Genomic DNA, 14,281 nt, shown 5'->3' on the forward strand with positions numbered 1-14,281 from the left:
AGCTCCCTTTGTGTTTATTTATTTTTGTTTCCTTCTTTCAAGTTGGAGGTGTTCCTCAAATACCTAGTGATCTTTTGTTGTCCCTTTGTAATAAAGAGTGAACTCGCAGCAGTATGGTCGACTAAATAACATAGAAAACTTTGCTTTTGTAAAGCAGTTTAAATTGTGGAATTAATATGTGTGTGTATTTAAAATATACATATTTAAAATGTAGATATAACTAAAATATATTTACTTATATAAGTATACATTGGTATACTTGCAAGAGAGTAAGCTGAGTCCTCAGAAGCCAAAAATAAAAGAGGAGTTCAGAGGGATAAGCAAGGTAGCTTTGAGCTAACGGCAGGCTCTGTGGTCACTTTGATGTTCTGGTCTTCTTGGCTTTACCTGTGATGTCCTGGAAGCAGGGATTAGGAAACAGCCTGAGTTCCTAGACAGGGAATCAACTTGAGATACACAGTACAACATCCAGGACTCTAAAAGTCTTTTGCAGGAGGCTAAACCATGGAAACAAAATGAGATGAAACAAAAAATAAACAGAATAGCAATGATGACAAAATTTCTGTGTAGGACAGAAAAAAATTACCTGTCCTTTACCTTGGGTGGGTTGAGGGGGGAAAATATTGCCTCAGAATCTGAGGCAGCTCACAGGCCAGCTTTCCTGTGAGTTTGTGACCTTAATTGCTGCTACCTTTAGAGACTGAGAAACTCAAGTCTAAATTTTGACTTAAAGGAAATCACCATAAATTCCAAAAGACTGCTGCCCCCTAAGCCATTTTCTCTACATAACAACCGTGCAATTAAGATACAAACACAAAACACGCCAAAAAATAGAAAAAAAGCCTCATGTATTTGGAAACTAAAAAAAAAAAAACAAAGAAAACAAATATATAAATAAATTATGTTTCAGAAACAAATCACAATAGGCTTTACAAAATTCTTATAACTGAACAACAGTGAAAAGATTACAAATTAGAACTTGTGGAACTCACTCAAGCAAACTTAGAAGGGAACCTTATCTCTTTAAATGTTTGTATTAGAAAAGAAGAAAGATTAAAGATTAATAGCTCAGCATCCATCTCAAGACATGATGAAATGTAGAGTAAAATACACCCATAGAAAGTGAAAACAAAAGAGGTAATTTAAGAACAGAAATTAAAGGACTTCCCTGGTGGTGCAGTGGTTAAGAATCCACCTGCCAATGCAGGGGACACGGGTTCGAGCCCTGGTCCGGGAAGATCCCACATGCCACGGAGCAACTAAGCCCGTGCGCCACAACTACTGAGCCTGCGCTCTAGAGCCCGTGCGCCACAACTACTGAGCCTGCGCTCTAGAGCCCGTGAGCCACAACTACTGAGCCCACGTGCCACAACTTCTGAAGCCCACACGCCTAGACCCCATGCTCCGCAACAAGAGAAGACACCGCAATGAGAAGCCCGCGCACCACAACGAAGAGCAGCCCCCGCTCGCCACAACTAGAGAAAGCCCGCGTGCAGCAATTAAGACCCAATGCAGCCAATAAATAAATAAAAGAGTAACTTAAAAAAAAAAAAAAAGAACAGAAATTAAGGAAGCATAAAGTAATCATGCAAAATGAGTTATTTGAAAAGAATAATAATATTGAAAACCCATTGGCATTACTTATTACAATAGCCATTAAGGCCATTGGCTAAGTATTTATGGACCCCTGTCCTGTGCAAACATGGTAGAATTGCACTTTTTGTTCTGTGTGGTTGAGGGGAGGCATGTGACTTTCTAAGCATTGGACCGCGAGTAGAAATAGCACCATCGGGCTTCCCTGGTTAGGGATCCGCCTGCCAATGCAGGGGACACGGGTTTGTGCCCTGGTCCGGGAAGATCCCACATGCCGCGGAGCGGCTAGGCCCGTGAGCCACAACTACTGAGCCTGCGCGTCTGGAGCCTGTGCTCCGCAACGGGAGAGGCCGCAACAGTGAGAGGCCCGCGCACCACGATGAAGAGTGGCCCCCTCTCGCCGCAACTGGAGAAAGCCCTCGCACAGAAACGAAGACCCAACACAGCCAAAAATAAATAATAAATAAATAAATTTATTTAAAAAAAAAAAAAAAAGAAATAGCAGCATCATTGCAGCCCCGGATATTTGTCAGAGTGAGACTTTCCTGATGTTTTTAATTCTGATGTGACCACTGGCAATGCTCAAAGTAACATCCCCTTCATCAGCCTCAGTTTCTGAATGGTCAGAGAACCCCACTACTAACCTTGGATGGAAATATTATCATCTGATTGAAAAATAAAATGTGATGTTTTAAGTCACTGATTTTTTTGGGTAGCAAACATAGAACAAAACCCATGCTATTCTGACTGATGCACTTTAAGAATAGAGAAAGAAAAGAGAGAAAGAGGAGGAAAGAGAGTTGGGGTCAGAGAGGATGGAAGGAAGGAAAGAAGGAAAGAAAAAAGGAAAGAAGGGAGGGAATTGAAATCATCAGGGAAAACAAAAGGAAATATATGCAGGTGATGAATAAGTTAAAAATACTATAAAAGTTACATAAAACTTCATCATAAGTTTTAAATCTTATAATAAGTTTACAAATGCCTACAACACTGAACTTATTAGCAAACAGACTTAAGAAGAAATAGAAAATTTGATTAGTTCTGTAACTAATTAGATCAGTAAACTTCTTCCTGTAAAGTACACAAGTGGCCTGGTTGGTTTTACCGGCTGGTTCTACCAAATATTTCTTATGCAGCTAAACCTGATGGGAACAACCCCAGGGTGTAGAGGAAGGATCTCACCTTACCAGGCTAGTATAAACTTGACTCCAAAGCAAGAAAGCAAAAATTAGACGCCAGTCACATTCATTAACACCCCTGTGCTCACCCGCTGCATTTTTCATCTCATCATGTCATCTCATGTTCTTTTGTTTCAGCTTCGATCTATTTTACCGCCCCTGACTTCTTAGATTTTCCTCAAATAAGCGACACACACACCTGCCTCAGGACATTCACACGCACTTTTCCTCTGCTGGAAACCCTCTGCTCCCAGAGAGCCTCTTGCCTGGCTCCTTTACCTCCTTCCCATCTTTTAAAAAATGTCATCTCAGTTATTCCTTCCCTGAATTATTCTGATATTCCCTGCCCCTCTTCCATGTTTTGCTTTTCTTTGCACTTCTCACATTCTCACCTATATTACTTCTGCATCTTGTTTATTGTCTGTTTCCCACCTCTAGAACGAGAGCAGCAGTGTTTTTAAATTTTACTTAATTCCACAGTTCCAGCAATTAGTGAAGTGCCTGGCACCTGGTGAGGCCCTCATAACTATTTGTGGAATGAATCGATACATACAAAAGCATTGAACAAAATGTTAGCATGACAAATTCAGCAATGTATTAAAAAATACAGTATGACTCAGTTGGAATTTTCTCAGGAATACATTTAGTGGAAAACTGAAAAAAACATTGAAATGGCAGGTAAAAAGAAAAAACATAAAACTGTTTCAGCAGATGGGGAAAAGCCTGTTATGGAATTCAAAATTGAAGAGACCTTCTATAACCAAGAAACCAATAGCGAGCATCACACATAATGGTAAAGGAACAGAGTGAAGTGAAGAGAAAGATCAGTAAAAAAGGTATAAATAATGAACAGAAAGAGACAAAGCTCAAAACTTTCACAGATGGGATGATTATCAACACAAACTAATTCCCAGAATCAAAATAATTCAGAGGATCAAAAAAAGACTTTTGCAGAATTTCTAGATGCAAAATCAGTATAAAAGTACCAATCAGAACCCCAATAAAGTAAATTGTGGAATCAGACAAACTGTTTCTAAAATGTATATGTTAATGCAATAGAGCCAGCCATGGATAGCATGATACACATGAGGAAGATGAGCAAGTCTGGGGAATTTTCTCCACCACAAACCAAGGCAGATTCCAAGGCCTGGGGATAGACCAATAGACAATAGACCAGTGGAACAGAATAGAGAGCCCACAAACAGACTCAGACCTCTGTGCATTCTTGATAATGACCAAGGTGGTATGGTAGGTTGGAAGAGAAAGAATCAACTCATTGGTAAATGATGTTGGGAAAAATTTATCAGTGAATACATTGTCAGTCTCTTGTTAGTCTCTCTTCCAGGATCTGCCATTATGTTGGCCTCTCTTCTCAGTTGTCTGTCTCTCATGCTCTCTTTCTTGTTATTTAAGGTCTTTTTCCTTTATTTATTTTGGTGCACTTAGTGGCATGAGCAAGGCTTGTGTTTATTTCACAACGTTTAAATGAAAGCAAATTAAGCACATATCTCATTTTTTTAAAAATGTAGACTATCTCAAGAGCTTTCATTTTCTTTGAAATTTTCAGACACGTTGCAGAGTGTGTTGAAAAGAAAGTCTCGTAATTTCTTTTTTTTATGTGAAAGTAAAAGCATAGTGTTAATTCACTATGAGAAAATACAAACAGGCACTGGATATGAGAAATGCTTCTTTGTGTATACAGGTATGTCTATAGCATGTAAATTCTGGGTTCAGTATTTCAGCCATCAGCTCTATTTGAGAATCAATCATCATATCTAATATTGAAAATGTTTCCTGTGCAAAGTAATTGTATTGTTTTTAATAGAGAGTTTTCTCAAGAAAGGTATTTTCTCCAGGGCCAGCATTCCACTTACTATGCTTTCACTGATATTCATTTAATAGAGTGGTTTCTCATTTGAGGTGCAGTAAAAACATGGTGATGGGTGGCAGCAGAGTCCTCAGCCTTAAAAGATGATTGTTGGGAGCATATCCTGGACCCCGGAGCTCGGTTACTATGGTAACTCTGCAGCTCTGCCAAGGCTGTTCCTCACTGTGGGAGGAAAGAAACTCCCCTGCCAGCAGCTACGTGGGATTCTGGCAGCTGGAGGGAGTACTGTGAAATGGTGCGCTGCTTCCCCAGATGGGAGTTCTGAGAGCCTTCTTTAAAATCCAACAGCAACTCGGGGCCGCGGAAGAGTGAGGGCAGTTAGGATCCAGCCCATCATGGTGCAAAATGTGCCTGATGAGATACTTGACGTTTCTTACTTTGAGTAAAAGTTTTGCAGAGGATCAGGACTGAAATGGAAAGATTCTAGCCTGACCCGGCAGTAATGGAGCCTTAGAGGAATTTGTGCTTATCCGTAGGGGTAATATAATCCTGAGGGATTTAAGGGACAGCATTTAAGTAGAAAGTAAAAGAAACATTTCTATTTAATTTGGAGATCTTGGGGCTTCCCTGGTGGCGCGGCGGTTAAGAATCTGCCTGCCAATGCAAGGGACACGGGTTCGAGCCCTGGTCCGAGAAGATCCCACATGCTGCGGAGCAACTAAGCCCGTGCGCCACAACTACTGAGCCTGAGCTCTAGAGCCCACGAGCCACAACTACTGAGCCCACGCGCCACAACTACTGAGCCCTCGAGCCACAACTACTGAAGCCCGCGCGCCTAGAGCCCGTGCTCCACAACAAGAGAAGCCACCACAATGAGAAGCCCACGCACTGCAACAAAGAGCAGCCCCCGCTCGCCGCAACTAGAGAAAACCTGCGTGCAGCAAAGAAGACCCAACACAGCCAAAAATAAATAAAATAAATAAATTTATTAAAAAAAAAAGGTCATCATAATTTGGAGATCTTAAACTCATTCAGAAATACCTATTAACTCAGGCTTGTCAATTTGGGTTTTCTCAGTATTGAAATTTATCTCATGTTTTTCTAAATTTAAAAAGCAGTATTCAATTGAAGCTATACTTAATGCTATGGAATACAACACGAATATATAGTGTCCCCTCCCACCGCGCATATATAGTCTAAGTAACTAAGCTTGCTTGCATGGAGGCTAGTATTGGTCCAGCTAAACCACAGTAGAGAAAACATGGAATAAGCAGAAAGTGACTCTGAATTAGTAACAAAATTAGTCAGAAGTCTTCGATGGCAGTTTGGTGACTTACCACTTCATTTGCTCCTGAGCCATTCTCATTCTGATTTTATCTTTAGTCTGTAAAAAGCTTTAAGTGTAGGATCAGCAAAGGTAATTCCTGTCTACGAATTTGGTGTTTGGACTCTTCCCCTGTATATTTGACTCCTACTCTTAAGGGTTTTGTTGGATACTTTCATCTGGTTTTGACACCTCAGTGTCTGCAGTAGAAAGTCCTCACTCTTAGATTCTTGAAAAATAGGGAGGAAATCACAAAGGACTGGGATTTGAGATCATGGGGCTGTTTGGGGCACTTGCCAAAGTTAGGAGTAACTCCTCTTTGGGTTGGTACCAATTTTAGTTTTTCTCTTTATTTTTAAATGATCAGTAAGATGAAAATTTTACAACATGGAGAGACAGAGACTAGTCCAAAGATTTTTCTGCTACCCTGTTAATCTCCACTCGAAACTGTGTTCAGTGACATTCAGATACTACACGCACTGGTCTCACCCATCTGCCAGTGAGATTTCTTCCTATCACGTGAAGCGTCAAGCTGTTCTAACCTTTTCTACTTCCCCACATTGTGTGTGTGTTGAGTGTGTTATGTGTGTCGGGGGCAGAAAGTTCAGGAAATGATTTTTCCTGTGCAAGCAAGAGCTATGGAAGTGGGGAGGTGTTCAGACTTCTTTTTAACCTCTCCTGGGACAGACGAGATGATCCATGATTCTCTTAAGAAGGTTAGTTCGATGATCAATATTAAAATAGCAGGCTAGCCCACCTTCTGAATGTAAAGTTACTTCACACAGGAACTTTGCAGTCACTGCATGTTTCAGATATTGCTGTAAACATATATGCATTATTGATAAAACACACTAGAGACTGTCATACAGAGTGAAGTAAGTCAGAAAGGGAAAAACAAATATCGTATATTAACACTTATATGTGGAATCTAGAAAAATGATACAGATGAACCGATTTGCAAGGCAGAAATAGAGGCATAGATGTAGAGAACAAACGTATGGACACCAAGGGGGGAAAGTGGCAGGGGGGTGGTGGTGGGATGAACTGGGAGATTGGGATTGACATGTAGACACTAATATGTATAAAATAGATAACTAATAAGAACCTGCAAAAAAAATAAATAATAGCCATATTTTTTTCAGGGAAACACACACACACAGATCTTTCCATGACTTAATTAAGTACAATACATAACAATCCATTTTCCAATATCATTTGTTATTTGTTTCTGAAGAAAGAAAAAGTCAATTACACGGAGAGAGTTTGAGAAGTTTCAGCATTATAAAAGAAAATGTGATCAAAAATTTGCAAAAGGAGAGAAGTAGGAGGAAATCTTTGGAATAGGATATGTGTGGGGAAGCAGTGAAGGACAGAGGTGGACAGAGGCAAAACAGATCACATAGGAGTTCCTCTTAGTTGTCAGCCCTCTAATCTAAACTTTCCTTTCTCACCAGTGTCTGGCAAATAGTATCTCATCAGTGTTTCTTATTCCAAAACATATATACTCAAACATTTCTAGTTAATCCCTTAGAAGAAGATACCTAACAGCTGACTAGAAAATTCTGATCCTTATTTTGAATATTAACAACCAAGGTTATCTGATGTTTCAGACTAGTTTAAAGCTATCTTTTGAAAATGAAGGACTAAAATGATGAAACTTCAAAAAGCAAAAGTAATTACTGTGGTCAAACAATTTTTGGAAACCATATTACAACACAGTAATACTTAATAATAGTTAAAATTGCATCTAATGATGGTAGATGTAACATTTACTGAGTAGTGACTCTGTGTCATGTACTATTTTTTTTTTTAATTAATTTTTATTGGAGTATAGTTGATTTACAGTGTTGTATTAGTTTTGGGTGTACAACAAAGTGAATCAGTTATACATATACATATATCCAGTCTTTTTTAGATTCTGTTCCCATATAGGTCATTACAGAGTATTGAGTAGAGTTCCCTGTGCTATACAGCAGGTTCTTATTAATTATCTATTTTATATATAGTAAAGTGTATATGTCAGTCCCAATCTCCCAATTTATCCCTCCCACCACCCTTTCCCCCTTGGTAACCATAGGTTTGTTTTCTACATCTGTGACTCTTATTTCTTTGTAAATAGGTTCATTTGTACCATTTTTTAAGATTCCACAAATAAGCAATATCATATGATATTTGTCTTTCTCTGTCTGACTGCCTTCACTCAGTATGACGATGTCTAGGTCCATCCATGTCACTGCAAATGACATTATTTCATTATTTTTTATGGCTGAGTAATATTCCATTGTATATATGTACCACATCTTCTTTATCCAGTCATGCACTGTTTTCTGTATTAACTCATTTAATGCTCACAAGAACATTTGAGGGAAAGCTTTACTGTCACCTTTTTACAAATGATGAATTCAAAAGAATAAACTTGCCCCAAAACACACAGTGGTGGAGTCAAGATTCTAACCCTGTCCAGGTCTCTCTTTTCTACTCTGCCAGTATCTTACTGAGTTGGGAAGGAAGGACTTCTCTGGCTTGGGGGTAGAAGAGGAAGCCCTCAGCACAAGTAATCATTCTCCTGTCTGTGGAACATGGGGTTATCGTTAAGAAACTTGATTTTTATACCTTCCAGGACACTCTAGGACTTGATTTACATGGTTGACCTGATGTCATCTATAAATGCAAATATGTTTTCCATAATGCTTAAGTTTGGAAAAAAGTTCAATTAGATTAATAAAAATAAGAATTTCTAACTTTTTTTCTGTTGGACTTTTGCAGGGTGTTTTGAGTGCTGTATTAAATGCCTGGGAGGCATTCCCTATGCCTCTCTGATTGCCACCATCCTGCTCTACGCTGGAGTTGCCCTATTCTGCGGCTGTGGTCATGAAGCTCTTTCTGGAACTGTTAACATCCTGCAAACCTACTTTGAGATGGCCAGAACTGCGGGAGATACGCTGGACGTCTTTACCATGTAGGTCATTCTGGTATCGCTTGTTATTTTGAGAATGTATGTGTACGTTGCTGTGTGTTGAATAAATAGGGATCTAGAGTTAAGTGAGGCAGTCTTATATAGAAGAAAAAGTACTCTTAGGGTATATACGTGAGTCAAAAGGACACGGACCCTTACCATGAAAACAGGAAGGTACACAGCAGAAGATCAGAGGCCAACTTAATCTGGACTTAATTTGTGTTTTAATTTGCTTGTAAAGTTTTATCCAACATTCAGTTACCATTAAGTGGAATACTTGCTTTTCTCTCGCTCTTCTTGTTTGAGCAGAGGCTGCTCTAGCAGAAGAGAACAGAATATAGAATCAGAGCCAGGTGTAAGTGTATATACTCTGCTGCTGATTCTAGGAAAAATCACCCAAACTCTGTGGCTACTCCCAACTTTTAAAAAATTTTAACTCAGCCATGGGCGTGATATCATCATTATTTCCTGCCTCCTAGAAGTGATGTGACTACCTAAGTGAACATTGTGAAAGGGTCTTATTGACTTCTGTAAAATGATAAACATAAGAAATATTGAGCACCTTTTTATAAGCACCAATTATGCTTAAAATGTACATTTTACCCATAAATGTAAACTCCTGGGATCACTAAACTATGGTGATACTAATATTTTTTTTAAAAAACATAACTCAGGGGGCTTCCCTGGTGGCGCAGTGGTTGAGAATCTGCCTGCCAATGCAGGGGACACGGGTTCGAGCCCTGGTCTGGGAGGATCCCACATGCCGCGGAGCAGCTGGGCCCGTGAGCCACAATTACTGAGCCTGCGCGTCTGGAGCCTGTGCTCCGCAACAAGAGAGGCCGCGATAGTGAGAGGCCCACGCACCGCGATGAAGAGTGGCCCCCGCTCGCCGCAACTAGAGAAAGCCCTCGCACAGAAACGAAGACCCAACACAGCCAAAAATAAATAAATTAATTAATTTAAAAAAAAACCCATAACTCAAACATAGTCTGGAAGTAGAAAACAGTTTAGTGTTCAAGTTTCAGTCCCATATTGCCTAAGTTTCCAGAGAGCAAAATTTTAAGATTGAATTACAGAGGAATTTTTTTTCCAAATAAATTCCCAATTCGGGTCATTTATTCAGTGATTTCTTGCCCACAAAAAGAAAATAAATTATTTACTCACTTTATTTTATAATCTCAGCTGATAGTAAACTTTCTATTGTATTGTGTATTGCCCGTACAACTTCTTAAATCTATTTCATGCTTCTGGATACTATGTGATTATAATGTTTTTCACGTTGCTTTATTTTGTTATTCTCAATAAATTCGATACTTCTTAATTTATACATACTTCTTTCTGGCATGAGATGCTTCTAGAGTTACAAACCGGAACGGTCGTATGGCTGGTTAGGATGACGGTGCTTTTTGCTCTTACCACTTCCTCGAAAAGAGGTTAATCACACTTGTTATTCACCCGGGGCAATTCCTTCTGACAGGGTGTGACTATAAGCTAAGACCCTAATCTAAGACAACCCTTGGTCACCCTGGAGACCATTCTAGATGGAAGATAGCTTTTCTCCAACTCCAATATCAGAAGATAAATCAAATTTCTAAATTGTTTAAATAATCCATCAGCTGCAGTCAGATTGTCTTGAACACAGTATTGCTCATAAATTGTATTTGTTATTTTATTCATTAATGTTGCTGAGTTACATGAAAAATGAAAATGAGAAGTGAAAAGAGATGCACGTTTCTATCAAGTAATAGAGCAAGAATTCCCTCCTTGGGGGCTGGAGGTCACGTCCCCATGGACATAGAGATAGCAAAATTTTTAGGAAAAAGAAAGTTGAAATAATTTATGTTTATCTAAAATATGTTGGTACTTAAAATTTGAGCGATATTGGTTGTAAAATAAGAAATATAAGAAACCAAGTGTATCACACACACACATAGTGATTAAGAGGAGATGGACGTTGATTAGCCACTCAGATAAGAAGTTAAATTATTTAAACATAGTTCCTAACTTGGAAGCATCAATTTATTTCATCAATGTCACTGATAAATGGAAATGAAGAATGAATAGCAAATTTGAAAAATCATGAAAAAAAAAGAGATGAGGGAATTATATCACTTATATTTCCCAATGTAACTTTATTCTACAGATTAGTTCCAAAAATTTAGCATTATTCATTAAATGAAATTTTTTTAAACCCATAGTAGACAGTTTACCAATTTCCATTGAATCAGGTATGTAGCATGAATTGATCCTTGAGAGTTTATGAATGACAGTCATCATTTGGAATATAATTAAACTATCTGCAAATGCTTTGGATTATTGCAGGTTAGTTTGCAAAGAGCCTGAAGACAATGATTGCATGGATATATTTTAATGTGATAATACTGACGTTTTCTTTTCAGTTTTATCTCAGCCTACACTGGACAAAATATGTTTTCACTGTGCATTATTTTAAGCTACCACAGATGTCCTTAAAATCTACAGATTCTCTATATTTAGGCTACATCCAAATTGCTACCTTTAGTTATAGAAGTTCATAAGAAATCATAAGCCTAATAACTGGCATGGGATGATTGTATAAATCGATCAGAAACCAATTGTCAGGATGTTTATTTAACATTTAGACAACCAGCCTTAATAGATCACAGACCTCGACTACAGATCTGAAGGGTAGTACATGTGGGAGTTCAGCAGGGAAGTCAGAGATCATATACTTAATTTGGAACTTTTACCTTTGGTCTCTTATATTGGGAGTTAAATGTGAAATCAGTAATGCATCTTTGGCATGGGAAGAATACCATTTTCATTGGAATGAAAGCAAGTTCTCAAATTATCTCTCTTTTCATATTTCAAATAACTAAAATTCCTTATCCTTGACCCCGTGGAGCTACCAAATGAATTAAGACTCCCTGTCGGCAAACGGTTCGTGAAAACACAGAGGGAAGGTGTGTACAGATAACTACCGGGTCTGATTAGTACCAAGCGGTACCTTGCAGTCACGTAGCAGTTGAGAGGAAGGTAGCATTTACTCTACGGGGGCTGCCTTACAGGGCTGTTAGCGGACTCCATACGGTGAGGGGCAAACGGGAAGTAAAATCAGGACTTGGGACGTAGAAGTGAGTGAGAGACGCGATTGCAGGCAATACAGCTTCCTTGAAAATAAGCTAAGGTAAGTTTGGAGAAGAATGTGTAAGAGAATGATTCTGAAGAAAAGACTTGTTGGCCAACTTTAGTAATTTACAGGGTCTGTGTCTTGTCTTCATAGTTCTCAGGCTTGATTCAACCAAATTAAGCGCTCCTACCTCATATACTTATAAATGAAAAGAAACCTCTTCTCTGGGTGTGTGAACGAAGAGATAAAACGAATTGCCTAAGCCCCCGTCTTCCACCTGAGGTCCTCAGGACTCCCTTCTTTGTCTCAGCTTCTCTCTCTGTCTCTCCACTGCATCCCTCCTCTTAAATGTATACACACACCTGTCTCCACGTGGTCAATATCCAAGTCTACAGGGGGACATGGGAAGGGCAAACACACTGGAATATGCCTACTCCATTTCATTAATCATCTTTCCAGCATGTAAAACTTACTTCTCATAAATAAGTTTGCAAATAATCTCTGTTCTCATGTGATCTGTATTTTAGACATAGAATTCTAACACCAAGAGCCCTGCCCCATAGCAGGTGAACTGAAGTGTAGCATCTTCAGCTGATGTCACCCACTAAAGCATTTTGTCATATTCCACTTGAGATATAGGGATCTCCAAAGAGAGAGAAAAGAGTGAATTTCGCAAATATTTTGTGACCTGCTGGTATGTTTTTAAGTATCACTCTGTCCCTCCTCATCTCCTTGGTTTCCCAGAGCTTTTTATCCCCTAATCTGTTAGTGTAGTCCCTGAAGTCCGTGGTCATTGTTGGCTTCAAATTGTTGTGACAGTGAGTGTGTAAGTTAACCTGCTGCCCCCATTAGGGGATATTCCTACACTCAACTACCCCTCTGTTAGCTTGGTATAGCCATGGGCCCCCTAACTCTGCACACGGCTCAATGGTCTAGCTGCTTCGTGCAATGTGACGAGGAGATCTGCTTTCTGATTTGTGGTTCACTTTCTCCTCTGAGAGCCCCTTGCCAGGGTGACGTTATCGTGTCCCTAGATTTCGCTTGATGAGTGACCAAGATGTAGGATAGGTATTTTACTTCCGCAAAGCAGATTCATATGGAACAATGAAATGCAGAAACTGTTCAGAGAATTAGATGTCAAACAATCCAAACCATGAATTTTTCTGAGTGACTTGGCTTCTTGAATAACTCTCCTGAGGACAGAGCAAGGGACAGCCTTATTCACACACCGAAAAAACCTATAATTTATTAGACAGGGATTGGATTTTGGTTTCGACAAAATATAGTGAGAATCCAGGATCTGGGGAGGATTGATTTTCAGTGTAAATTTATTTTATTTTCGAAGTTTTATGACTGTGATCCGAGGTCAGTGCATCAAGAACTGAGTTTACTAGATAGTGAATTCTTTGATAGTTAATGCACACATAAAAACTATTCCCTGTTTGCCTGAAACAAAAGCAGGCAGTAAGCTCAGTTAAAATATCATAGACACATTGGTTTTGCTCTCAACTATCTTCATGTGCGTGTAAATCTCTAAGGCTACTTGTAGTTCATGTTTATACCTTGGAAGTTAATGAAATGGAAAACCGTTATCAAAATTGGGGGGGATGGGAATGAGAAGGGAAAAGAAAGCAGGAATTCATGGCAAGGCAACACCAGTTCCACAGGTTGAAAGAGATCACAGCAGTGTGCAAACTGTCTGTTCTGACCTGGGTGTTGACAATCAAACCAGATTGCTGAAGTCTTCTTACTTATAAAACGTTTGAAGATGAGACACATTGACATGAGATTGTTGATTAGTCTTGGAGAGTCAACAGTAATCTCAGTTCTAGCTAGAACTTAGGTTAAAAAAACATACTGAATTTCTAACTACTGATACAATAAACAGTAAGCATCTCCTTAGGCAATATTTCAGCCAGGCTAGTAGTCCTCAAATGAATGTTTTTTTAAAGCCCACTAATATGAAACAACAGCAACAAACCCAAATACATAACCATGAAGGATTTAGATAGACAACGTAGTGTGGTGCGTAAGAGCACTGGTTCTGAGGCCACACGCCCTGGTTTGTTTCCTGTGGTCTCTGGCCCTTTCTACCCATCTTAGCCTGGGCAAGTTAAGGAACCTGTCTGCCTTAGTCCCTCATCAGTAAAAGGGACTTATTAACGCTGCCTACTTCTTAAAATTGCTATAAGATAAAATGAGTTGCCATTTTAAAACAATGATAGCAGGGCTGGCACATCATAAGCACGGTAGGACTGTTGATGAATGTGATGGGATGATAATGGTGATGATC

General features: G+C 39.2%; 1 protein-coding gene across 1 annotated transcript in view; it reads left to right on the forward strand.

Annotated features, from left to right (window-relative positions):
• GPM6A (glycoprotein M6A) overlaps nt 1-14,281 on the forward strand; it is a 257,123-nt gene that overhangs the window by 211,813 nt on the left and 31,029 nt on the right. Inside the window, exon 2 of the mRNA XM_061177186.1 lies at nt 8,690-8,882. Within this exon, the coding sequence (XP_061033169.1) occupies nt 8,690-8,882 (193 nt within the window). The remainder of the gene's footprint in view (nt 1-8,689; nt 8,883-14,281) is intronic.

Source organism: Eubalaena glacialis, chromosome 20 (genome assembly GCF_028564815.1).
Source record: "Eubalaena glacialis isolate mEubGla1 chromosome 20, mEubGla1.1.hap2.+ XY, whole genome shotgun sequence".
In the NCBI taxonomy this organism is placed as follows: Eukaryota; Metazoa; Chordata; class Mammalia; order Artiodactyla; family Balaenidae; genus Eubalaena; species Eubalaena glacialis.